This window comes from Pantherophis guttatus, chromosome 2 (genome assembly GCF_059756535.1).
Source record: "Pantherophis guttatus breed Tessera chromosome 2, ASM5975653v1, whole genome shotgun sequence".
NCBI lineage: Eukaryota > Metazoa > Chordata > Lepidosauria > Squamata > Colubridae > Pantherophis > Pantherophis guttatus.
In genome coordinates, this window is record NC_142064.1 from 101,889,050 (window position 1) to 101,915,117 (window position 26,068).

The 26,068-nt window shown below is 40.1% G+C and overlaps 1 protein-coding gene and 2 long non-coding RNA genes across 3 annotated transcripts in view; 1 reads left to right on the forward strand and 2 right to left on the reverse strand.

The window, feature by feature from the left end:
* Window positions 1-5,242: 5,242 nt before the first annotated feature.
* On the forward strand, window positions 5,243-14,366 carry LAG3 (lymphocyte activating 3). Its single transcript, XM_087885136.1, has 8 exons — window positions 5,243-5,297; window positions 5,567-5,726; window positions 5,852-6,078; window positions 6,551-6,808; window positions 7,032-7,325; window positions 9,891-10,166; window positions 12,899-13,014; window positions 13,361-14,366. Exons 1-8 carry the CDS (start codon window positions 5,243-5,245, stop codon window positions 13,463-13,465), a joined length of 1,491 nt encoding a protein of 496 aa, XP_087741262.1. The 3' UTR covers window positions 13,466-14,366.
* A 4,445-nt stretch (window positions 14,367-18,811) lies between these two features.
* Window positions 18,812-21,038, reverse strand: LOC117661813 (uncharacterized). Its single transcript, XR_004590136.3, has 2 exons — window positions 19,847-21,038; window positions 18,812-18,996 (listed from the first exon to the last, which is right to left on the reverse strand). It is a non-coding gene; the product is annotated as an uncharacterized LOC117661813 (long non-coding RNA).
* A 129-nt stretch (window positions 21,039-21,167) lies between these two features.
* Window positions 21,168-26,068, reverse strand: part of LOC148115227 (uncharacterized) — a 57,525-nt gene continuing 52,624 nt past the window's right edge. Inside the window, exon 3 of the long non-coding RNA XR_015732337.1 lies at window positions 21,168-21,232. This is a non-coding gene — a long non-coding RNA (uncharacterized LOC148115227). The remainder of the gene's footprint in view (window positions 21,233-26,068) is intronic.

Genomic DNA, 26,068 nt, shown 5'->3' on the forward strand with positions numbered 1-26,068 from the left:
AGGTGCCAAGCTGAAGATGGCGGAACTGACAATAGTTTGCAGGTCTGCATATGTCTGTAGATAGGCAATGCTTTAAATACAAGTCTTTTTCTGATTTTGAACTGATGGTTGCAATTTGTACACACATACCTGTTGATCCTGCTATTCCTACTTGGGACACGTCATCTTAGGTAAAGTGCAGAAAAGAAGAAACAGGATGCAAAATAAATTAAAAGGAAAGATAGCAAAGTCTAGATTACACCAACACTTCACTTCTCACTTCACTTTATCTTTTTATCCTTGTAAGTGAACTTTGTTTCTACCATATTCATACACAGCTTTATATACTGCTTTTTCTTCTTTAAAGTATTTCATCTATTACATCCTTTCCCTTTCTTAGTTTCATAGACAACCAACATATCTAACTGTGGTGGCACAGTAGTTAGAATGCAGTATTGCAGGCTAACTCTGCTGACTGCCAGCAGTTTCTTCCATCCTTCTGAGGTCGGTAAAATGAGGACCCAGATTGTTGGGGGCAATATGCTGACTCTGTAAACTGGAAAGCCCTATGAGTGGTATATAAGTCTAAGTGCTACTGCTATTGCTATTTTCTTGCTTAATTTCATTCATTATTTATTGCTTTGCCCATATCGTTATCTGTAATACAGCTAGTCTTCAACTTGCAACAGTTTGTTTAGTGACTATTCAAAGTTACATTGGCACTGAAAAAAGTGATTGATGATCATTTTTCACACTCATGTCAGTTGCAGCATTCCCATGGTCACATGATCAAAATTCAGATGCTTGGCAACTGGCTTATATTTATGACAGTATCCCAGGGTCATGTGATCACCTTTTGTGATCTCCTGACAAGCAAAGTAAATGGGGAAGCCAGATTCACTTAACAACATATTGCTAACAACTACAATAATTCACTTAACAACATCGGCAAAAAAAGTTGTAAAATGGGGCAAAACTTAACAAATGTCTCACTTAGCAATGTAAATTTTGGTTGTAAGTCGAGAACTATAATTGTAAACAAACTAATTACTAATTGTAATTACAAACCTATAATTGCAAACATGACCAGATGTACCCACAGATATTGACCACTACTACATGTTAACTTTTCATGGAGACTTCACTATTGACCGCTCTTCTTCTAGCGCTCTGCCCATGCATCCAAATTTCTCCAGTGGTTTGGGTACCATTCCTGAGAAAATCTACACATACAAGGACAATCAGGGAAGAGAAAAGAGAAGTCCCATTGCACGAATGGATACCAAGTCACACAAATTATTCACAAAAAATACAAAAATATTCATACTGTATAAAATAAACAATAGTCATATAATAATCCAGGCAAATATCAAATTAAAAAGCTAGAATAAAACAAACAAATCATTCAGAAAATGTTGCCCGGAAAGGCTTAAGAAAAGAACAAAATATTTGATGGAAACCAAAAGGTTTATTTAAAATTTTAATTGTGAATGGATTAACAATATAGTAAGTAAAATATGCTAAATGAAGTTTCCTCATGAATGGGTCATTTCACGTTTGAGATGCAACATTTGATCAATTGTTCTTACCAGCTTCTCTTCACTTCAGAAGTCTGGAGTACATGAAGGGAAGCCTTTGGCAATTACTGGAAGAATCAAGCAGATTTTTATTCATAAAAAGTGTTGATTCTACAGATATAGAGATCTGAATATTTTATTTATAAATTTAATTCGTGTAAAGCTGGGAAACTCGAGCCTCCAAATGTTACTTAACCCCCTCAGCCCTTCCCTGGTTACAGACTACAAAGAATAGTAGCAAATTTTTAATGGGTTTGGAAAGGGTCAAGACCCAGTGGGGTTATTCAATGGCACATTCCCATAGCTGAGTAGCAACTCTGTTCTGAACTTCCTGGGGCAACGTGCAAGGTCAGAAGCCAGTCTCTGAGAATTGTGGAAGCGTCATTCAGCCAAAGCATGTTATTGTTACAGCAGAACTCAGAGAAAACTTTCTATTAAGGTATACAGCAAAGACATCCTATGAGGATGGAAAATTGGTAAAAATGTTTTGGCACGTAAAGTCAGTGGAAAATAAGTTTTAATGTACCTCTTTCACATATTCAAAACAAACACCACGAATTCCAAATTACTCATGAATAATGGTAGCACTTTTACAGATGCCTAAAACCTTACCTATCGCCTGAAAGAATAGTTTGTATAAAAAACAGCTCTTTGTTTTTCTGCAAATTCCAAAAGCTGGCTTGTTGTTGCTTTCAGCTTAAACATCTTCCCTCTTGTTGAATAAATTGAAGAAATGCAAGAATTACAGGTAGACAAGTACCAGAAGAAAACAAGAACAACTACTGTTTATTCAAGGCCATTGTAGTGGTTAGAGTGCCAGACTTGGACCAGGGATGATGTAATGATAAGGTCTCCAAGTCAAGCTATACGCAGTGGCTTTATTGACATAATCATATTACTTCCATGGTAGCATTATGAAAATGGTTTACCATTCCTTTCATCATCAAGATACTTTTTTTTTTAGTTCACAGTCTACTTCATAACTTTATAACCATAGGATTTCCTGGTGTTTCCCATTCAGGCACTATTTCTTCACTAGAATAGAATGACAGGAAATTTTATACCATTTCAGACAAATGGTTGTCCAACCCCTTCTTAAAACTTCCAGTGTTGGAGCATCCAAAGCTTCTGGAGGCAAGTTGTTCCACTGATTAATTGTTCTAACTGTCAGGTTCTAGGCTGCTTCTCTCTTTGATTAATTTCCATCCATTGCTTCTTGTCCTGCCAGGTGCTTTGGAGAAGAGGTTGATCCCATCTTCTTTGTGGCAACCCCTGAGATATTGGAATACTGCTATTATGTCACTCCTAGTCCTTCTTTATCCCTGTACATCTTTATTAAGCTCAATTAAGATTGGCCAGATGCTGTCACTTAGCCAATTCAAAATCCCATTCAGGCCTGAAATTGATTTTGACTTTGAAGTTTGTCTTCCAAAGATGACTTTGGAAGCTTATCCTCTTTCAACTGATTCTATATTATTATGAGACAAAATAGGAGGAAGGTGTACCATATATGCCTTGATCTCCAAAGCCAAACAAATGAAACTTCAGAACTAAGCAATCATCTCAATTATGTTATTTACCCTGAGGTAATGTTAAATCATTTTTAGTTTGGTTGTACATCTATATCCTTCCCTAGGCATTTTGGAACATCTACACACTGGCATCAACTACCTCCTCAGGCTGTAATAAGGCAAGATCCACAATTATATAGAAAGTTCAACTCACATTCAAATGAATTTATACAGAACTTCGCTTCAGATCTCCTTCCTCCTTCTGTCCTTCTTTCCTTGCATCATAAACATTCTAGCTATAGGCATTTCAGAGAATTTACCCTAACAACCATTTTCTGATAATATACAAACTCCACTATTCTAGATTTCTGTTTTTCAGTTTTCTTTTCTGGGAATGGCTTAGGGGCCTTCTCATAAGGCTCAAATATTTCCTATGAACGTCATTGTAAACAGCATTGTTTAAACAAATGGCCAAAGAAAATACACAGTTCTTTTCCATCTCCAGATCAGTGTTAGTATTTGGCCTTCATGGCTCAAGAAAAAACATAGATGCTGGTGGCCCTGCAAAGTTTTAATAAGCATATTGTTAAGGAAAAAAGAAAAAGAAAGAAGACCCTGTCTGTATTTTTATACAATAAGTTCCTTCTCTCTGATACACATTCCAAAATAGCCAGAAAAAAAACTCCTTTATGAGGAATAATTCTCTGAATGTTCAATGACGTTTGCACAATGAACAAATGACCGAATTTTGATAAATTGGTAATTGACAAAGGGTTATTCTGCCACTGGGCAAAAGTAGCCTGGGCTAAGAAGAGGTGGCATTAACACAATTATTTCCTGGCCATTTCTTATTTATTTATTTATTTATTTATTACTTCAATTTATATGCCGCCCCTCTCCGAAGACTCAGGGCGTCTTTCTTCTGAGCCCTGATCCACCAAAGTGGGATCAATGCAATTAATTCCTTTTGATAAATGCAGAAAGAAGTAGGATAAGTCATGTATAATTCTTTTGAAAAATATCAACATTTTTTTCTGGATCAAACTTCTTCTTTGGCTTTGAGGAAAATGTATAGGTGAACTAGTAAGATTATGCTTGTTTATCTACCAGCTTTAAATCAAATTGGTTCCTTTGAAACCAATTTTGGGAACACTTAAGGGTCCCTGGCCACTTCAATTAGAGGGACTCCATTTGCCCCTTGCTATGAGAAACAAAAATGGGGATCTGTGTTTGTGTGTTAAGTAAGATCTATGCTTATGAAGCACTTTGAACATCATGAATTATAGCTAGTTCTTCGCACAGTCAGCCAGATGTTTAGAGTGGATTTGGCATTCTTATCCACCTATCAAGTTCTTTCCAAGGACTTGGGATAATCAGATGTTGCTGTGGTTGATGGTATTAAAGGTATTGTCGCAGGATGTGAGCTGTTCTGAGTAAAGCTGCTTTTTGCAATTCATTGATGGTGATTTTCCCAATGCCAATGGTTTTCAAGGGCTGCTCCAGTTTTTTTAGCGTTGCACCCAAGGCACCGGTTATTATTGGCACTATTTTTGTTTTCTTTTGCCATAGTCATTCTACTTCTATGTGCAGGTCATTGTATTTTGTGATTTTCTTCAGCTCTTTCTCTTCTCTTCTGCCGTCTCCAGATATTACTATTTTTATTACTTCAAAGAAAGTCATGAATAAAAATATCAGAAAGGGGAAAACGTCAACACTTCAAAGAAAAATACACCAAGGGTACTTCCTGAGAAATTAGCCCTTATATATTTTCCACTGCAAGCAAAAACAATAGTTAATGAGTGGACTAAAAGAGAAAGAAAGAAAATGTTATTGTGGTCATTAACCAGCAGAGAGAATGAGAAAGAAACAGTTTCCATTGAAGAGTGCTTTCAGAACCATTCTGCCTTCCTGCACATGTTTTTGTTTTTTTGCTTTTTTTTTTAATTGGGGCTAATTTCTCGGCTGTGACGTTCACTCCAATGCAATCAGGAAACCAATAGCCCATCTGCAATATAAGGGCAACCTTAAGTGTCCTTTGATCAGAAATTCATCTTTCCTACCTTTGTCTGAATCTCTTGTGCAAACCAGGTCAATCCATCCAGCCCCATTCAAAGCCAGGCCAACTGGCAAGGGGTTGAGGGGGCTGGAGGATTCACCTATCTCTCGGATGCCAGGATGACTCTAGTCCTGCTTTTCTGCACTCTTGTTCTCATTCTGCAGATGACCAGTGGTAAGATAGGGCAGGTGGGGGTTCTTTCTTTACCATGGGGGTGGGGGTGGGGGTGGAGAAAATCTGCATTAATTGTTTTGTATCAGTTCCTTGCATTGGAGCCCTTGTTGCCTAATATGCTATTATCTAGCTTTGTCTTCCATGTTTTAAAGCCACAGATTGTCCCCTTCCGAGTCTTCTTTCAAATGCCTTTATCTTGTTTGGGCTCAGAGCTGAGCTATTTTCATAATGTCTTTTATTTTGCATTTGGGTCAATAATTTTCCTGCAGCCAGAAATATACCTTATTTAACAGGAGAGAAGTACAGGGTGTGGGGTGAGGAAGGCACACATGTGACCCTTCCTTGCTACCTGAGTCCCCAGACGGTGAAAGACAACTTGAGGCACCTGTACAAAGGATTAGAGGTTCACTGGGTGCGTCATGGAGGCAGGTAAGACAAAATGACCCAGTTTTATATAATGTGGAATGGAGGGCGGAGTGGATCAGCAGCAGTTCTATTTTATAATTCCACTTTTTCCTTTTCCCATTCTCCTTTCCTTTTTTCTTTGTGACTAGTTCTTCCATGAAACATCATTTGGTGCTCAAGGTGAAGCCCAGTGGGCTTAAGAGTCTGGGCCATTCCATGATGCGCCGAGTAACTGTCTGGGACACTGGCTTTCTTAAGGGGAATTTTTCACTCCAGATTAAGCCATTGCTGAAGGAAGATGCAGGAACCTATGAAGCACGAGTGAGACATGGGAACGAGGGCTGGCACTGCCTGGTGGAGCTTGGTGTGATGTCAGGTAGGTGGATGGGATAGCTGCTCAAAGATAAAAGTAACCCTCTGAGAGGAATGGAGACTCTCACAGGGACAAAGCCAGAATCTGGATCTGGCTGGAATCCTTAAAAAGCTTGGATTGCTAAGCAAGCAGCGATTCTGAAGTTGCATGCATCTACGGGATTCAACATTTCAAAATGATTCATGTCCCCCATTGAGTAGAAGCAGTAAGGTAACTAAGACTATGTGGGACATGAAAGTCCCCACCATCTTACCTTGTTATTTTCAGCATTTTTTCCTGTTAACAGTATCAAAACTGGGGTGGTAAAGTGCTTCAAGAAACCATGATTTCCCTTCTTTTCTCACTCCCTTCCTGCATATCATAAAAATAGGTCTTCTGAACAAGGCAGGCCTGACAATCAGTACATCAATAGTCCCATAGTCTAGGATCAAAGTATTCTATGAATATTACTACACAATTTTCCTTTTCTTAACAGTCACTGCTCATCCTTCTCGTCCTCTAATTGAGTCTGAATCGGTCAGGCTAAACTGCAACTCCAGCCACCCAGGAAATCCTACCAACATCCTCTGGTTCCACAGAGATGTCCTCGTTCGCACCTCCTACAGGCTTCATCCTATGGGTCAAACCCTGCTTATCACTGAATCAGACTGTAGTGACGCTGGGCACTGGGTTTGCCAACTCACCTTTGCAGATGGGGAGAGAATTGCAGTCAGATACAACCTGCAAGTTATAGGTGAGATCCATCTTCTCATCTTTCCTTTTCTCACATTTCTTCTCTTTGGGGGGTGGGGGAGAACCAGCGTAAGTAAAAACATGCTTATTTCGCTCTCATTCTTAGTATGCTTGAATGAGTCAGAAAGACCATTGAACACTGAATTCTAGCTATCGCTCATTTTTGCACCCTCTGATATCCCACCACTAAACACAGAGTGTTATTTTTATTATCTCCTCCATAGGATTTACTGAGCAAGCCCCCTCTGTCATCTATACAGCAGCTGGATCTGATGCTTATCTGCCCTGTGTCCTGAATTCCAATCCCATGAACTATGGAATTTCAGGGGTCGCCATCCAATGGAGATACATGGCAGGGAGAGAACTGGAGGCTAAACCCATTCCCAGTTATGAAAACCATCAAGATTTCACTCTTCATCTCCCAGCTGTTGGATTAAATAATGCAGGCCAATATCTCTGCGAGATCACCATCCAAGGCATTACTATAATTCAGAATGTTACTCTGGCAGTGATGGCAGGTGAGGAACAGACTTGTAGCAGGCCCATTCTTCTCTTAAGGGATTTCTCCTGAAAGTTAAGGGAACATAATCCATCCTACCTCCTAGCATCCTGAAAAAAATTTGAACTGGTAGCACATTTATCTTATGAGGCAAGAGCATGGGCCACCAGAATACTTACCACTTTGGGATAATTGGATGTTTCCTATCATTCCCATAGATTCCTATCATTCCTGCTATTGGCCAGGCTATCTGTAAAGATGGAACTGATGGCCAATGTAGAGTGTAATAGGTGAGGCAAGCAGATCAAAAGACTTGTAGACTTAAACTCAGTCAGAATAGCTATAGAACAAAACTCTTCACCTCTTTCTCTTGTGAACAATTCTGAGAGTAGGTGACCCACCTCTATTGGGTGAAACCTATAGAGACCTTCTCAGAAAGATATATTTTAATGCATAAAATAAAATAGATTGTTATGGAGGGAAACCAATTATGCTCAAATTTTAATCAAAAGAGTAAAAAACAACAGATACATAATAATGTATCAATATGATATCCTTTCTTAATCCATTAAATGGACAACATGACAATATTGTTTTTTAAGGTATAATCATTTTAGATAGTTGGATTTATTGAAGTTAACAAACATTTTTGGAGTCTATGGGCAATACATTACTTTGTTGCCTATATACATTATGACATGACAAACTAAAATTTAGCTGAAGATCAGTAAAAATAGTTATATTCTTTTTCATACAAATTCATAAAATGTAATCTATCCACAGACTGTATGTGAAGAACCCCTGCTCCAAAGTTATATAGTAAAGAGCTTCCCTTAAATTTTTAAAATGCTTGTATTGCTCATATGAGAGCCAGAATGGTGTAGTTATTAAGGAATCAGGTTAGAAATAGGAAGATTGTGAGTTCTAATCCTACCATGGGCAGAAGCTGTCTGGGTGACTTTGGGCTAATCACTTTGTCTCAGCCCTAGGAAGGAGGCAATGGCAAACCACCTCTGAAAAACTTTGCCAAGAAAACTGCAGGGGTTTGTCCAGGCAATTTCTGAGAATCAGACACAACTGAACCACGGGGAGAGAGAGAGGGATTTCTTATCCAGGAAAGAAAATCCAAGGCTGATATTCTATGATTCTGAGACTCAGACAGAATGAATGGAAACTCTGAGTCATATTTGGTGGTACTGAGCCTGGTGGTGGGCAGGCGTGATGCAGGGTTGTTTTCCCACTCTTCTAAATTCTTGCCTTACCCACCCCTCATATCTGCACTCAGAGCTTTCAGTACTGTAGATGTTCATAGCTAGAATTCCTCGTAGGCAGTTTTCTAGTTGCTTTTACTAGGAACATTACCGTTTGTTAAAAGTTTGCCTGGCTTGATTTTTTTCTGCTTCTGGGAAAATGAGTTTTGAGGAAACTTGAGAAAGAAATCTCCAGGAGACTCTGAGTTCTAGTCCTGCTTTAGGCACGAAAGCCGTCTGGGTGGCTTTGGGCTGCCAGTCATTCTTTCTCAGCCAGTCAGGGTCGGGTGACAAGCCAACCAGTCAATTTATTGCACAACCAATGCACGGCAATAGAAATAGCACTTAGACGTACATACCACCTCACAGTGCTTTATAGCACTCTATGGACGGTTTAGAGTCAGCATATTGCCCCCAACAATCTGGGTCCTCATTTTACCAACCTCAGAAGGATGGAAGGTTGAGTCAACCTCGAGTCCTGTCAGGATCAAACTCCAGACTGTGGGCAGAGTTACAGATAAATACAGATTAACAGAGTTGGAAGAGACCTTGTAAATCATCTAGTCCAACCCCCCCCCCGGGGGGTCCAAGTGGACCCTATACCATTTTTGTCAGATGGCAGTCCAGTCTCTTCTTAAAATCTTCCAGTGATGAAGCTCCCACAACTTCTGGAGGCAAGCTGTTCCATTGGTTGATTGTTCTCACTGTCAGAAAATTTCTCCTTATTTCCTGGTTGAATCTCTCCTTGTTCAGTTTCCATCCATTATTCCTTCTCTGGCCTGCAATACTGCATTTCTAATCACTACACCACCGGGGCTCCTTCTTTTAATTGATTGCAAAAAAAGCAGGTCCTGCACTTGCAGGAAAAATACTAGGAAGAAAAAAAATATTGAACAATGTAATAGTAACTGTAGAAGTCCAAGAGAAATTAAATAAATTAAAGAGAATTTCAGACATCAAAATAATGGCCATCATAAATGGATGAATGCGTCCCACAGGGTTCCACTTGCCCTACAGGATGTTGAAAATGTGAACAACCTGAAATTAAATTCAGACAGCCAGTGTAGTGTAGTAGCTATGAAGTTGGGCTAGGATTGAAGAGACCCAGGTTCAAATCTATTCTTAGTTATAGACGCTCATTTTATGACTTTAGACTAGTCATTCTTCCTCAATCCAACCTAGGGTTGTTGAGTATGGGAATAATACATAATAATATAATGCTTTATACAGATCCAGGTCTCAGTGTTGCAGTTTGATTAACTTAATTTAGTGCTGTAGGAGGAAGGTGAGAGGGACAGGGGATTGGTGATTTCTGTTTCCTTGCTTTCCTTCAGTCATTACCAGCACTGTTGGGCCAAGAATTCCTGAAGGTTCTCACTTGGTCCTCATGTGTAACCTCAGCTACTACACAGGAAAAGAGCATTTTCAGTGGAAGTGGCTGGACTTGGAATCCAGCAACAGCTCTCAGTCTGGTTCCAGTAGGCCCATGAAATGGGGCCCAATCCAGGAATTCTACCAGGTGTCATCAAGGGATGCAGGCATCTGGGAATGCAGTGCCCATGGTCCAGAGGGGAAGCTGGGATCGGTGCAGTATCACCTGGAAATTGCAGGTATTGTTTCTTTTAATTGCAGAAATGCATATTTCACTCTAAATTATATGGATCAGTTCCCATGTTTATGCTTGACAAGAAAAAGAGGTAAAAACTTCAGTACAGTGCCAGGATAAAACAGATCAACAGAAGCTTGGAGAAAATAGAAACGTCTTCTGGTATTATGCATTCCAAGAAGTTGTTTGGGAACAGCATTCAAAAGTAACCTCCACCCTTACCCCCTTCACCAGCTGCCCCAATTCAGATAAGCAAAAAGATTGAAAGATCTCCCATGAAGCTCAGAAACCACAGAAAGGTACAAGTGATCCAGGCTTTGAAGGCAAACCCACAAACTGGGCTTGAAAACAAACAAGAACGCAGCGCACCCCCCCCCCCCCGCACAAGATCATATTAATTAGTTCCCATTGTTAGCCTCTCACCCGGCTTTTGAATTAGCAGAGTTTCCCTGCTCGGATCTAATAGTCTGACCCAGAAGACATGAGGGCAGGCTATCCCGGAACCCCACGGGAGAAATTCTACCGCAAGATTTCAAAATTTTGCTGGGCTGGCAGACGCTTGTTCAAGGGGGAGCGTGACCTGGACGGGTTCCAGCCAGGAGCCGCTGACGTCATCCCGCTCACTTCCTCGCTCTCCCCCCCTCCCCCGCCATCACCACCCCCGGTTCTCGGTTCGCAACCCTTCCCCGAAACGAAGCTCGGAGGCTTCCCCCCCCAACCCGGCTAAGCGAAGCCATCGCCGCGGCAGGTGACCAAGGAGGGCGAGCCAGGCTGTCAGGCGCTTGGTGGCCGGCCCCGGCTCCGCTTATGCACCCAGCCACCGGTGGAGAGGGAGGAGAGAGAGAGAGAGACCGCGGCTCCTGCAGCCACAGCCCCGCCTCGGCTCTTTCACTTGCAGGAGCCGCGGATGCCGTGGCTGAGAGGAGCGGAAGCAACCGCGGCAGCTTCCCTGGCTGCTCGCCCCAAAGGGAGGAGCGAAGTGGGGCCAGGATGGGGTAACGGGCTGGAACAACATCGCCCCAGCGCATTCCCAACCTACGCCGGGGTCGGTGTCAATTGCACGGGCTGCAATTTCTTTCTTCGACCCTCCTTCATCTTTCCCCTGAACAAAGGAGAGCCGGGAAGAGGGCTGAAGAGCAGCGCTGCCGTTCGTGTATTTTCCTTCACACGCTTCACGCTCGGGCTTTGTGAGAACAAGGCCCCCGCGCGAAGGCGGAGGAGAGAGATCCTGAGCTCATTTCCTTTTCAGGCGGGGAAGGGAGGGGGAGCAATTCTGTCGTCTTGGAAATTGGAGCTCCCGATTAAAAAAAGCTCGATTCCCTGCCTTCAAAGGAACTGAACTGCACCGATCCTCCCCCCCCCTCTTGGCCAGCCTGGCTAAAACTATTGGGGGGGTTGCAATTCAGCAGCATCTACTGACCTGAGATTATAAATGACAATGACATTATTAAAATTAGACGATCCAATTACTTCTTGTCCAACTCAAACCCCAACGAAGCTTTAGTTTTTATTTGGGGGATTGAGTGTCACACACAATCTGAGGCTTCCAACAACAGGCCCAAACAGCAACTTGGGACAGATGTTGTGGTCCCAAGTAGGCTGAACACAATTTATTCAACAGATTAACTACCCACATACAATGTACTGGGTTCAACCCACAGTTTGTTACAGTCTATTTATTAACTGTTTAAGACAGTTTTTATAAATCGTCTCCCTTGCTTTCAATGTAAGAAGAAGGAATAGTTGGCATCTGGTTATTAATTGCATATCGTTTCAAGTCTCTAGATGATCTCACTTAAAAATTTTACATAGAGATTGAAAAGCAGAGGTAGGTTAAACCTTGTGGTGCCTCAGAATAAAGCTATGGGCTTCTAGATTGGAATGGTGGTGTCATAAAATTTAGACAGTCTACTCAGAAAAGTACAGTGGTTAAAGGGACTGAACGCTTCAGAGGCCCAGAAGAATTAATCAGTCTCTCCGCACTCATAAAGGCAACCAAAGCAGGCCTAAAGGATACCTGGAATGCAACCAGATAATTGATTTTAACCAATTCACTTACTGTTCCAAAATGACCTAATCCTCTAGGCAGCCTTTAGTGATCAATAACCCCAGTTTGCATTTTGGGTATCAAAGAGCACAGCAATGGTGATAAAGCTATTAAAGCAGTTGTGACTGAGATTTCTATCTTATTCTCTTAGTTTACAGGGTGAACGAATACAGGGTTATTCGTACCTTATTTTTTAAAATCAAATCACTTAATAGCAGTTGATTTGGAAGGAAGGAAGATTCCAGGAGCCACAAAAGCAAAAAGTACAATTCTATATGCAGAAATACATCACTATGCAATACAATGGGACCTTTTGCTAAATAAACAGGACACAACTTTTATCTTGATATATATGGTGCTTTGCAATTACTTCTGTATTTTATTGTTTCATCCAACCAAATGTGATCACGCCCATCAAATTAAAAAATAACTTTGCTCTCACCAGTAATTTACTGGTGAGAGCAATTTACTTGATTTACTTACTACAAAATATATGCGATTCAGTTCTGAATTACATCTCATCCAGTAGCTGCCATTTTACTACAGATAATTGAGATCAGATAATTGATTTTCCATGTGATACTATACGCACATACTAAGCTAAAGATGGATTTTTGAATTTATCAGTTTTTGATCTGCTCTGATTTTTTTCCCCATTCTGATTTATTTAGTATAATTTTGTCTTGCAGCCAGTGCCCAGCTTGCCAGCTTGCCCTCTGTACCAACTGAGACAATATTTGGCCTGTTATTATTTTTCCTTGTTGTCTTATTCTTCATCATAGGCTTGGTCTACCTGAGACGAAGGGTAAGTCATAATATCCACCACCCTTTGCTGTCTTGCCTATCTTTCTTTTTCTTTTCAAAATCAGTGGGAAACCAAATCATCAGGGTACAATTTGATTAAAATCCCTCTCCTTTGAGGCCGAGGTCTTGCCCTTCTTTTGACCACCTGCTACCAATGCAATTACCCAGTGGGGAAAATGTGATTGTGGGGGATTAGCTCTAGCCCCAGCAGAAGCTCTTCCTCATCTCCAAATGATATGAACATAGTATCATTTCTTTATGACTCTTTTTCCCTGAAAAACGACTGATAAAGTTGTTACTAAAACAAAAGACTAACTACAATTTCTTTTACCACTATTAATTTTTAGAGGTATTCCCTGAACTTCCAAGCGTTGGATAGGATTGTGGATGCTTTGCCTGGGAAAGTAGAAAAGAATGGAAGCCAGAAGAAGATTCTACAATCGGAATGCTAAAGGAAAGGAAAACAAGGATTACTTATATGAGAACTGCCAAGACTGGCCAACTATGAATAGATTTATGTTGGTTTGGGTCAAGGGTCAGTAAGTTTACTGTGTTTTAAACTATGAGAGAGATCTTCCTTGAAAACAGTGAAATCTGAAAGTACAGTAATCTGTTGAGGGAGCAGATGTAGAGCCAATTTCTTCACAGAAGTCATCTTTAAAATCTGCTGGATTTCTCAGAGATGATTGCTCCCCCTTTTAACTGCTTGGTAGTCCCCTATATGTCTCCCCCCCCTTTTGTGCAAGTTTAGGGAGTCTTGTTCATTTCTGTCCCTTTCTCAAAGCTATTGTTGCATGTCCTGATCCACAAAATAGTACAGATATTCCTTAACATATGACCACAATTGGGACTGGGATTGCCATTTTAAATTGGTATGTCATAAAGTGAGACATCATGTGGCCATGCCACCTTACGGCAGCAATCCCATCATTCTTTGTTGTGGTTATTAATTAGGAATTGCAGGTACCCATTTCAGTCCAAACCATTCCAAACTTTCTCCCTCCTAGCCCAGAACCTCAGTAAGATAAGTGATTGCCTCCAACTCCCTCCCCCACCCACCTGTATCTCCCCCATCTGTGTGTTTAGGCCCTCTGCCCACCTGCCTTGTAAGGTGGCAAGCAGTCCCAGAGCTGCATGCCTGTGAAGCTGTTTGCCATGACTCACAAAGCCTCAGCTGCCCCAGCAAGTGCCAGCAAGTGCTCATATGCTCAGCTTCATTTCTTTGCAGAACCCAGTTGTTATTCTTCTGTTTGTAATCCACAGTTCTATAAACAGAAATAATTATCTCTGAAAGCTCAAATCTTTCAATAAAGTAATTTTGTTTAGATTTTAAAGATTGGTCTTTTAAAACTATTAAATGAAAAATAAGTAATTAAAATGCAAATAATAATTCGTAGAATCTTAGGGCTGGAAGGAACCTTATGGGTCTTCAACTAGTCTTCTGTTCAAGGCAGGAGTCCTTATATCAACTTGGACAAATGGTTGTCCAATCTGTTCTTGAAAACCTGTAGCAATGGATTACTCGCAACTCTGCGAGGCAAGCTGCTCCTTTGATTAATCATTCCTACTGTCAGGTAATCCCCCATTTCCAGGTTGAATCTCCCTCTGAAGAGCTTCCACCCATTGCTTCTTGTTCTGCCCTCAGGTGCTATGGAAAATAAATCAATGCCCTCTTCCCTGTGACAGCCCCTCATGTATTGGAAGGCACCTATCATGTCTCCCTGAGCCTTCTCTACATTAGGTTAAACTAGCGTAGTTCACTTAGCCGTTTATTGTACAATTTAGCCTCCAGACTCCTTATCATTTTTGTTGGTCTTCTCTGCACTCTTTCTAAGGCTGAAGCATGATGATCCTCATAATTATAACTATCATTAAGTTTTGTTAATACTGTGAAAGTGACATCTGTGCCCTATTTAATTGATGTGGCCACGGGTGAAACAAAAGCTGCTAAAATTGTATCTGTTCCCTTTTATTATTACAACTTTTGAACAAATGTACCATATTTCAAATGTTGATGTTGGAATGTTGTAATTTATTACAATTTACCAAGAAAAGGCAACCTTTGATTGGTCTATTTATGTTTTGATCAGTGGTCCAGAGATTAAGAGCCACTGCCCTATTTAAGCACATAGCGATCATTACTGTCCCTATTGGATAATGGAACTCAGAGTGCATGTCTGTCTTCCATTTCTGAATTGCACTCTGAATTGCCTTGAGTGCTGCCCTGCATTTGGGCTAAAGCACTTCAGGTTTTTTTGCAGGCTAACCTCAGCAACGGATTGGTTACTTTACAGAGAAAGAACTGCCCCTTCAATTGAGCCAATGCTTGTCATGTATTCTAATAGGTTCTATAGCTCCCTCTACTGCATCCATCAAAGTGGGCAACTGCCTCTATCAACATTCTCTATGATAGAACACTATTATTACAGTCCGAAATCAGACTATGACTCAGAAATGTCCGAACAAACAACATTCAGATTAATTTGTATCTCATAAAAAACTACTTAAAGACCTGTGTTCTGACAGATCAGCACAACTCAAAATGCACTGACGATGTCTCCTCAAATGGTGATGAAATGTTTGCAACCAAATTGCCAAACCAACAGCCTAACTACCAACCTGAGCTACTAATTTTCAAACACATTTCAGAACACTATTATGTTGAAATCCCACCAGTTCTCTGATGGGGTGGAAAAACTGCACAATAAAGAGAGTATGGTGGGATGGCCAACTCACACATGTTGCCATGTTTTGAGAGAATGACTTCCCTTGCTTTATCTCTGGTCTAATGCTGGTTGAAAATATGATTGCCAAATAGCAATTGGGCAGAATGGTGTAGTAATGTGGTAAACGGAGAGCTGTCTTAAAACCCAGTGGCTCCATGCTGAGAGAGGCAATTTTGAGAGAGACAGTCCTCCCGCTTTATTGCACCAGTTCCCCCAACCTGCTGAACAAGTGGTGTATGGGCCTATTTTAAATTAGGTGTAGTCCTTTTTCAAAACTCCACAAAAGTACAGTATTTTGAAAGAGCATGAAACCTGTGCTCAAAACCTAAGCAGCTTCCTCACCCCTCTTAATAGCTATGGGGAGCTGCATGTACAGCAGTGGCTGAAAATGGTGTCCACCTCTTTCCCATTAAGAGAAAAGGGGACAAGATTGACAGGACAAGACATGGGGGAGGGATCATATTCACCAGACCAGCCAGAACTGGCCATAGGCACTAGGCTGCTCCTGTTCATTATTTGTGAAGTATTTTGATGGATCCCAACAATAGGGCACCACAATTGTTGGCTGTCAGTTTATTCCTCCTACCCACCGTTGATTTATCTGGAAGTTTGCTAAAGTGACACTGCCATCTAGAGTCTACAAAGAAAGAGCAAAAAAGAAAGTTGATTTATCCATCCATCTATTCCTCACATATGTGACATATGTGATAAAACAGAGTTCCTTTCAATATTTTAATTATATTTGTATAAAACATGTTTATGTTTTCCTCCAGTGTTGATATTCATGAGTTTATCCCTTTTTTATTCTTACAACACACCGCTTATACAGGACTGCAGGCAGGAACAGCATGAATAGCTACCAGTTCGCCCAATCCGGGGCGAACCAGTAGCAACCCACCACTGACCTGGTAGGAGGGTATTGCTGTTATCCTTCTCATCTTTCATACTCACTTATCCTATGGGTATCTTATGATTTATCACTTATTTGTATCTTGTGATTTATTATTGTATCTTACGATTTATGATTTATGAATTACCACGTTGTTTCTGAGAGCTAATTCACTGGAGACAAATTCCTTGTGTGTCAAATCACACTTGGCCAATAAAAAAATATTCCAATATTCCAATTTGGTAGGCTTAACGGTTGTTTGGTTGCCCCCCTCCCCATGGGCCGATTGCAATTCTAATATTTTTTCCCAAAGAAAATAAATTAAAAATATGCACAAAAACAAAACAAATATTTGCTATGGTATATAAAATAAAGCTACTGCTTTGAAAAATGGAATCAAATAGACAAATATTTGTTGTTAGGAGAGTTCGATTTTTTGTTTAATGATAGAATAGTACTGTAGATAGGCTGTGTCCCCACCAGCACTTAATCAAGATGCCCTAGCAACATCCTTTGGCTATATCACTGTGATGTTGTCTTTCCTCATCTCATCCCCAGCTTGTGAGCACACCAGCCTTTAGATACCCTTAGTCCAGTCAGTGTTGAAGTATGTTCTTCCATGTACCCATCAGCAACCGCCAGGGGTGATAAACTTTACCACAATTAAGTTGGAAGCAAAGACAGGTCTAATAGTAGTTGGAATCAGAGAGGCACACTGGTAATTTCAAGATAACCCCTTCTCTTTCAGTTAATCCTGTTGATCATAATTTGGCTGTTTTGTGCATAAAGAGCTTGATACAGTACTACTGTGTGAATCTTCTTTTGGCTTTGAATAAGAAAGGTAAAAATGAACTTCCTAGCACATGGGTTGTTTTTGCATTCCTCTGAAAACACAACTCTAGCTCAGTGGTGAAATATAAAATTTGTTACTACCGGTTATGTGGGCGTGGCTTGGTGGTGGTGGGTAATGTGACTGGGTGGGCGTGGCCAACTTTTTTTTTTACTTTTAAAAGCATTTTTTCTACAATTTAAGAGCTTGTAGAAAAAATGCTTTTAAAAGCCTCTGACGATCCCAGCTGAGCCGTGTGATCATCAGAGGCTTTTTTTTTTAACTTTTAAAAGCATTTTTTTGTCCGAAAAGGTTGTAGAAAAAATGCTTTTAAAAGGTAAAAAAAAAAGCCTCTGATGATTATGTGGCTCAGCTGGGCATGTGGTGGGAGGGCAGGGATTTTTGCTACCGGTTCTCCGAACCACCCACTGCCATTGCTACCAGATCAGGCAATCCGATCTGAACCGGGAGCATTTCACCCCTGCTCTAGCTGCAGGCATATGATTCCTGCTATAAGTTCATGAGTGTTTAGATAGCACCATAGTGGTTGTCATTCAGTATCCTTTATGGCATCCCTAGTGCCGCATAACGGGGTGAGCTCCCGTTACTTGTCCCCGCTTCTGCCAACCTATCAGTTTGAAAGCACATAAAAAATGCAAATAGAAAAATAGGGACCACCTTTGGTGGGAAGGTAACAGCGTTCTGTGCACTTTTGGCATTTAGTCATGCCGGCCACATGACCACGGAGACGTCTTCAGACAGCGCTGGCTCTTTGGCTTTGAAACGGAGATGAGCACTGCCCCCTAGAGTCGGGAACGACTAGCACATATGTGCGAGGGGAACCTTTACTATGGCATTGTAGAAGCAACTGGCAGCTGGTAATTTAAACGACAGTCTATTAGAGTTACACAGTAATGGTAGGTTGCTCAGCCAGCATTATTGTGTTTTAACTCTGCAGCCCTTACCAGTTTAGCACAAGGTTAAAGTATTGTAAGAATGGAATTACAGGAACAACCCCTTTCCCATTGTTTCCTTAATGGAGTATGGAGGAATATGAAAGTCTGCTTTTGTTGTAGATATAAAGAAAGGAAAGGAAGAAGAAAGAAAATAAAGGTGCTGCTTGTGACTCATAGACCTGCTGCAGGGCCATGATTGGTGATTCCTCCCCCCCCCCACACACACACCAGCTGGGGATATACGGAAGAGGGCAAGAAAGCTGAAGAGGGCAAAAAACCAGTTGCTTTGGCATCTGCAGTGTGCATGCATTAACCTGCACCATTTCAAGAGTTGAAACGGGCATATTCAGACAACTGGCAATGATGGAGAATAGAGAAAAATAGAAGCACAATAAAGATCAGCAATGGGAAATAACAAATTTAATGCTGGCACAATATTCTACTGATTAAAGTATAGGTCAATAGTCAAGATGAGAGGGGGAAATCCCATAGTTTGTTTGGAAAGCAGAGAAGTCTTAGGATGTTCAGTTTCTTAGGTGTCTTCTTTAGGAAGCCTTTGTTCAACAGCTGTTTTCTTTTAGTCCTGAAAATGAAAAGCATTCAAAGCCTTTTACAGCAGTATATCCTGCACCATTCAGTTCCATACTCATATTCTGTTCAGTTCACAATCATATAGGTGATTCCAGTTGCTTCTTCACACACACATACACACACACATACACACACACTGATTGCATCAATACTTTTAGTTACTGTACCCATATTGCTAAGCAACCATCTTAATGTTAAAAATTTTAGGGCACTTTGCCTTCTATCTGTTCCACACAAATGCATATGTAGAAGAAATGAGTTAATTCTGGGAAGAATGACACTTGAATAATTTAGTTGCTGCCAAGGACACCATATTTTTATCAGATACGACAGTTTTAGTGTGTCTGACACATGGTTACATGGCTGGCAAACATTTCAGTGGTGGATTAAATACTTAAAATAGTTCTGCCTCCCCTATCCCTGCAGTTCTATAAAAAGTTTTCAACTAGCATGTTGAAAGTCCTAAACAGTTTAAAGTTATATAAACCAAAATCAAAGCATTTCTTATATTGTATTTTGATTTCATCTTTTCACTTTTAGGAGAAATGGCTGAGTATATCATCGTCATCACCGCCATCATCTTTTGAATTTAAATGCTTCCAAATCCTTCAGGAAATCAAGAACATCAAGAGAAATTATAGAGCAACATCTATACTGTACACAATAAAAATATAAAACCACAAAACATCCACAGTAGTTGCAGTATAATATTAAAAGCCACCATAATAACCAAAACAATAAATACAAATACTCTGCTACAATATTTTAAATTAATAATGATTACCAATTGCAAACAATGTCATAATAAAAATCTCACAATTGCAGGTAATATGGTACGTTACCATCACAGAGCCTCTGAAGAAGCTTGATCTTTCCTGCTTCCCCAAAAGGTCATCACACAGCTGGAGGCCCTGCACATCAAACCTACAAACCTTTAAAAAACAATGCAGAACAATCTCCTACCAGGAGTATGAAATTTAGAAATTGACAAAGGGGCCAACCAATTAGAGATGCATGATTACATTTGGCAAGTGATCCAAAAGACTCTGTGCCTCACACTCTGCAACTGCGTGAGTTCTTCATCTGTCCCTTCTTTCTGTGGATCTTTCTGTTTTTCAAAAAATGATTGCCAAGTCAGAAATGGCTATACCAAACTTCCTTGGATTTGAAGCTCCGTTCTGAGTTCCTGCAGGAGAGGAGATGTTGATTTCGCTTACACCACTTTCTAGGTCCTGAAATCCTGCAGTGCAGCAGAGTGGCATGACCATATAAGATGTAAACAGTCAGAATTGCTCATATGCCTTCGTGACAGTCAGAAATGGGGGTGTGCTAGCAATGTGTTTTCTTGTACTTGCGAGGAGGAGGAAGCAATGAGTGGGAGGCCAGCATGAGTAACTGAGCTATTGGCCCGCAAATAAGCACTGATTGGCTTATAGTTCTCTGTGCTCAACTACTGACCAGAAGGACAATCTGTTTCCTCTACTTGCTTCCTTTACAAGCAGGCAAACATGTCTATAATCCTATATCTTGCAGCTGCAAATAATCAAAATAGTTCAAATCAACCATGAGCACATTCTAAATTAGAATCAGAAGGATTATTAAGAGATTGAAAGTCTAGTCATCTGGAAAGGCCATAATTGACTAAGCATAGATGTGATTGGCTGTCCATCAAGGTTGCTAGAAAATATTTTGCATGGAATACTTTAACCCTTAGCCTGCAAGTTTGATCAGATTACCATCCTTGATGTTTCAGCATTCCAGCCCTAGCTATTGCATTTTTATGTCTGTGTATAAATCCCACAAAAGATTTTTGAAGTAATATTGCCTTAAATATATTATTGTCCAAAAAGGATATTTATTTATTTATTTTGTCAAGCATGTAATGGGTAACAGATATAAGATACTCAAGGTTTCCTCAAGCATCTTCAGTTACTCTCAAGTCCAACCCAAGAATAACATTGAACAATTCAGTCAAAGTTCAGTTCTTTATTTGCTTACACCTAATATCAGAATCTTGCTAGACTAAACCAATACTACTCTTACCTTAACAGATACATCCTGGGAGATTCTAAGGAGTGGCTGTTTTATCTCCTATCCAGCTCTGGGCTATGTTACCTCTTGTCTGCTCCTTGCACCCTTGCTATGTTACCTCTTGTCTGCTCCTTGGGATAGGCTCTCTCTTTCCTGGGAAACTGCTGTTTCACTGCAGTCAATCACACCATCTCCCCCTGCATAAACACCATCCCTCACAGTTACACTTTTGAAATCAGTATCATTTAGTTTACTCAGCAAGAAAATTGAAGAATATGTGTTTTACATGAACAATATAAAATAGAGTATGAACGTTACTAATAATGCTTACTACTACGGTAGCTGCTTGGATACATGGCTATTGATCAATCCATTATGTCTGTTAATTTCCATATAAACAAGTACATAATTTACATGTGAGTTGCGATGGCTCAGTGGTTAGACACTGAGCTTGTCAACTGGAAAGGGACAGCCCAGGTTTGAAACCTGGATGCCGTCCAACGGGTGAGCTCCTGTCACTTGTCCCAGCTCCTGCCAACCTAGCAATTCGAAAGCATGCAAATGTGAGTAGATAAGTAGATATCACTTCAGTGGGAAGGTAACAGAGTTCCATGTGCCTCTGAGTATAGTCGTGCTGGCCACATGAACACAGAAATGTCTTTGGACAATGTTGACTCTCTCAGCTAAGAAATGGAGAAGAGTACCACCCCGTAGAGTTGGACATGACTGGACAGTGGAAACTGACAGTAAGATGAACACATAGCACAGGAACTTGTAATTTTGAGCAATGGGTTTTAAGGCTGATTATTCCAAAAGAATACAAACAAAAGTCCTTACAAGTAATTGTTTAAAGATGTTAACAAATTCAAAACAAGTATAGATCAAACTGAGGATGATATTTTTCTTATTCATTTATCAAAAGCCAACCAAAGGAGTTATCCTCACCAAGGCTCTGAAAGTTATGCCCTCCCTTCTCAGAGAGAGTTTGCTTAAATATGACCTTGAGAGAGACAAATGGATTTCATGATATTGAGCAAATTTCTGTTCTTCCCTCTGATTTAACCTCTGCATTGTGCCAACTGTTATTTCTGATTCACAAGAGTATCTTCTCTCTGTTTGCAAGAAAGAAGTGATAGTAGAGCTATCCTGAAAGCCTGTAATTGCTGTTATTTGAAAACAAGACTCACAAAAAGTCTTCTATGTGAAAAAGCATTGAAAGAAAACTGGTCTTAAATCCAATGGTAATTTATTTCCATCATAATAAGATAGTAACTATTCTCTGATCCCCAAATGTTCAGGGTAAATTTAACATTGCACAATTGTTTCACAAAATTAATTTTAGAATTGCTTTCTGTGGACTCTGTTTTCCTATTTTAAAGCTGACCCTTCTAATTTGCAGGATCCATCAGTTTAATCATAGAATCTGTCTGATCCCAAAGCTGTTCTTATTAGAGAGCTGAGTTAATAGAGCTGATGGAACTGATAAGGTTCTCTGAGCCTTCATTTCACTTTTGAGTTGATTTTGTTCTCTTTCTTTTATTCAGTCTTTCCTTGCTGATTTCACTCAAGATTTTACTTTCTGCATCACATCTTTTTCTAAACCAGTTTTGATAACTTCAATATTCCTGTTTTGTTTTTTTTTTTGTTTTTTTGTATCCTCATTGTTTGAATACTTATGAATAAACCAATCCAAAAGTTATCTCCTCTACTTTGTCATAAACCAGGGGTGAAATGCTACTGGTTCACTCCGGTTTGGGCAAATTGGTAGCGATAAAAACTACTGGTTCGGGCGAGTCGGTGGTAAAAAAAAGCTACCAGTTCAGTTGACCTGGTAGTTAAAAAAAATCTACGATCCAACAATCACCTGTACCGCACGGTTTAGCTTTCCTAGAAAGCTGCGCGCCACAGCTGATTCCCCCCCCCCTGCTGTTCTACTTATTTTCCCAAGCCTCCTTTTGGCACTGTGCATGCACACAAAGCATGCTTTTGGTGCGCGGTGCGCATGCGTGGGCAGTGAACCGTTAGCAAACTGGTTCAGATTTCACCCGTCATAAACCTTATCTGTTTATAACCCTTCTGACAACCTAGTTGTTCATAAATATAAAGCACAATAAGCTATAAAATCAGTAGCTAGTTTATGCTCCCTTGGAGGTTCTTCTGGTTGCTCTGAGGCTCATTTATCTGTTCTATAGTTGTTACTGTGATTATTTCCTTTCCCTGGAATCTAAATTCAACTTGTTCCTCTAATAAGGCTAACTCCCCATATCTCTTGCTCAATGATAGCAAATTTAAATCACTTTGAGTGCTTACGGAGGCTTTAGATGTCAGCAAGTTGTCAATTTTCCGTTGTTTTGGCAGTCAATCCCATGATTGTCTAGAGCAGTGATGGCTAACTTTTTCCAGACCGAGTGCCCAAAGCGCGTGCAAGCACGCGCATCTGTGCACCCAAACCCCCAAAATGCAATGCCCATGTGGCCCCGACGCATATGCCTTGCTCTCTGCATGGGCCCCCCGTGCATGTGCACATGGGCCCCCTGTGTATGGAAGCACGGGGCCCTGCCTGCATCCTCCATGCATGCACACCCCCTTATGTGTGCGCCTCTCTGCACATGCGCAGCAGAGACCCGAAGACCATCTGGCTGGCAGGAGGCACGTGCGCATGCGCAGCGGAACTGAACTAGAGTGACGGCTCATGTGCCATCAGAGAGGGCACTGCATGCCATCTCTGGCACACGTGCCATAGGTTTGACATCATGGGTCTAGAACATATCCTACCTCATTTTTTAGAAGTTTTGCAGATCCTTTCTCGAGTTACCCTTTTTTGTTAGAGTGCTACAACATTTTTATTTCCCATCTGTGTGACTGCCTGTGGCTTTTCACTCAGGTGCAAGGATCTGACAAATTATTGTATTAGTAAGGTGATATAGATAAAAGAATTTCCCCATTAAAATAATTAGAATGCAGTTCAGAGTCAAGCTCCTTCATGACTTTCTCTTCAGGGAGTATTATTATTATTAATAGATCAAGGAAATAAAAATTAAACATAAAATACAACCAGTATGTAAACAACAGCAATGCAATAGTTAGTGAAAACATCTGGATTTGTGGAACAGTGTGACTAAATAAGCCAAATTTCTTACCAAATAGTAGCTCTAAAGAAAGAAGAAAAAAAATGCCAACCAAATTATTTCATCAGAAAGTCATGCGACTTTTGGAAGGGAAGAGAAGTAAAGTTCAAATTGCTTAACTACCGCCTAGCTTTTGGGAGAGAAGATGGGGAAAAGAAGACTAGAAAAGAATTAAGAGCAACTTTAGCTGAGGAGAACTTATTGGAAGTAAGAGCTATTCAGATTGTAATAAAGCATTAAAAAGACAGAAGGTGTGTTTGCAACCAAAACTAACCAAGTCTGCTATTGCTGGTGGAAAATTCTTACATCAATGAATCAATGGTAGATGATATTCTGGAATATTACCCTGGTCAATGGGAAGTGTCCATCTTTGAAAAAAGTCCAGTTTATTGTTTTGTTTTGTTTTTTAAAATGCTGGCAAAACACTAGAGGTTGTCTTACCTACCCTTTCATCCCTATCTACCCCTTCCTTTATTTTACTACCATATATTAAGAAGACAGTGGGATTCTTACAGCATCCCTTGTTTTATAGGGCAATTCCTAGAAATTTTTCTCTATGTCAATCAAAGAAAGAGATGATTCTCTCTGACACAACAGCCTTAGGTTTTTTTTGCATACCGTATTAATGCTTCCTTCACTCTTAATTCAGTTAGACATCTTATATGAATACAGTAATAGAGAAGAGATTCATGGATTAGTCACAGAGAAGACATAGAGGTTATTGTAAAGGGATACCTGTCCTTTTCTGCTGAGCTGGGTACAGTAGCAGTTGGATTAATATCTTTTGCAGCAGGAGAGGAAGGAAGATAAAAAAAGGGATTTACTCAGTTAAGTACCCAGTACTATACAAGAATCTTTTCTGGGTTGAAAGAATCCTTCAAATCTTGGAATTAATGAAGGATTTTTTTTTATTATCTGCTCCTCACCAGACTTACTAGTTAGAATAAAATAAAAGGAATCCATCACTCCTGGATGGCTATTGGATTTGGGGACACATTTTAATGCATCAGACAAAAAGAAAAAAAAGTGAGAAATTGCTTTTCTCCTTTTTTTATAGAATGAAGAGGGGAGGAGACTCTTCTACTGTATGTATGTCTTGTTTAATGAAAAAAAGGACTAGGAGTGTCATCATAGATAGAGTCTTCCAATACTTAAGGGGCTGCCACAAAGAAGAGGGAATCAGCCAAAGCACCTGAAGCAATGGATGGAAACTAATCAAGAAGAGAAGCAACCTAGTATAAATTAGAAATTCCCTGATGGTAAGAACAATTAATTAGTGGAATGGTTTGCCTTCAAGGCCAAGTGTGAGTGCTCCATCACCGGAGGTTTTTAAGAAGAGATTGGATAATCATTTGTCTGAAATGTATAGGTTCTTCTGCTTGAGCAAGGGGTTGGACTAGAAGATACACACAGTTTCATAGCTGTTTTAACTATAACTCACTTTGACCAAAAGTAACAGTAACAGAGTTGGAAGGGACCTTTGGAGGTCATCTAGTCCAACCCCCTGCTCACGCAGGAGACCTGTACTAGGGATTTGAACTGCCGAACTGCCAATCTTTCTGATCGACAAGCTCAGTATCTTAGCCAATTAAGTTTTCCAATACTGCTAATATCAAATGATTACAGAAATGTGGACTTTCTTTTGAGCTATTGTCTTTTCTTAGGCATCTTTCAAACAATATTTTGTATATTATGGGAGATCACCGTACAGAGAGGTAAAAGTGAAAAAATGTCCTCATTTTCTGGCTTATATAAGACTAATATAATTTTGATGGCTACTAGGCTTTGCCTTTAGGCCAGGTCTGCAATTATATAATTATTGAAGGGAGAAATTGAATTATTAAAAGAAAACAGTAGCTCTTAGCAAACATATTTGGAAATATGTTTAGTATAGGTATAGTATCT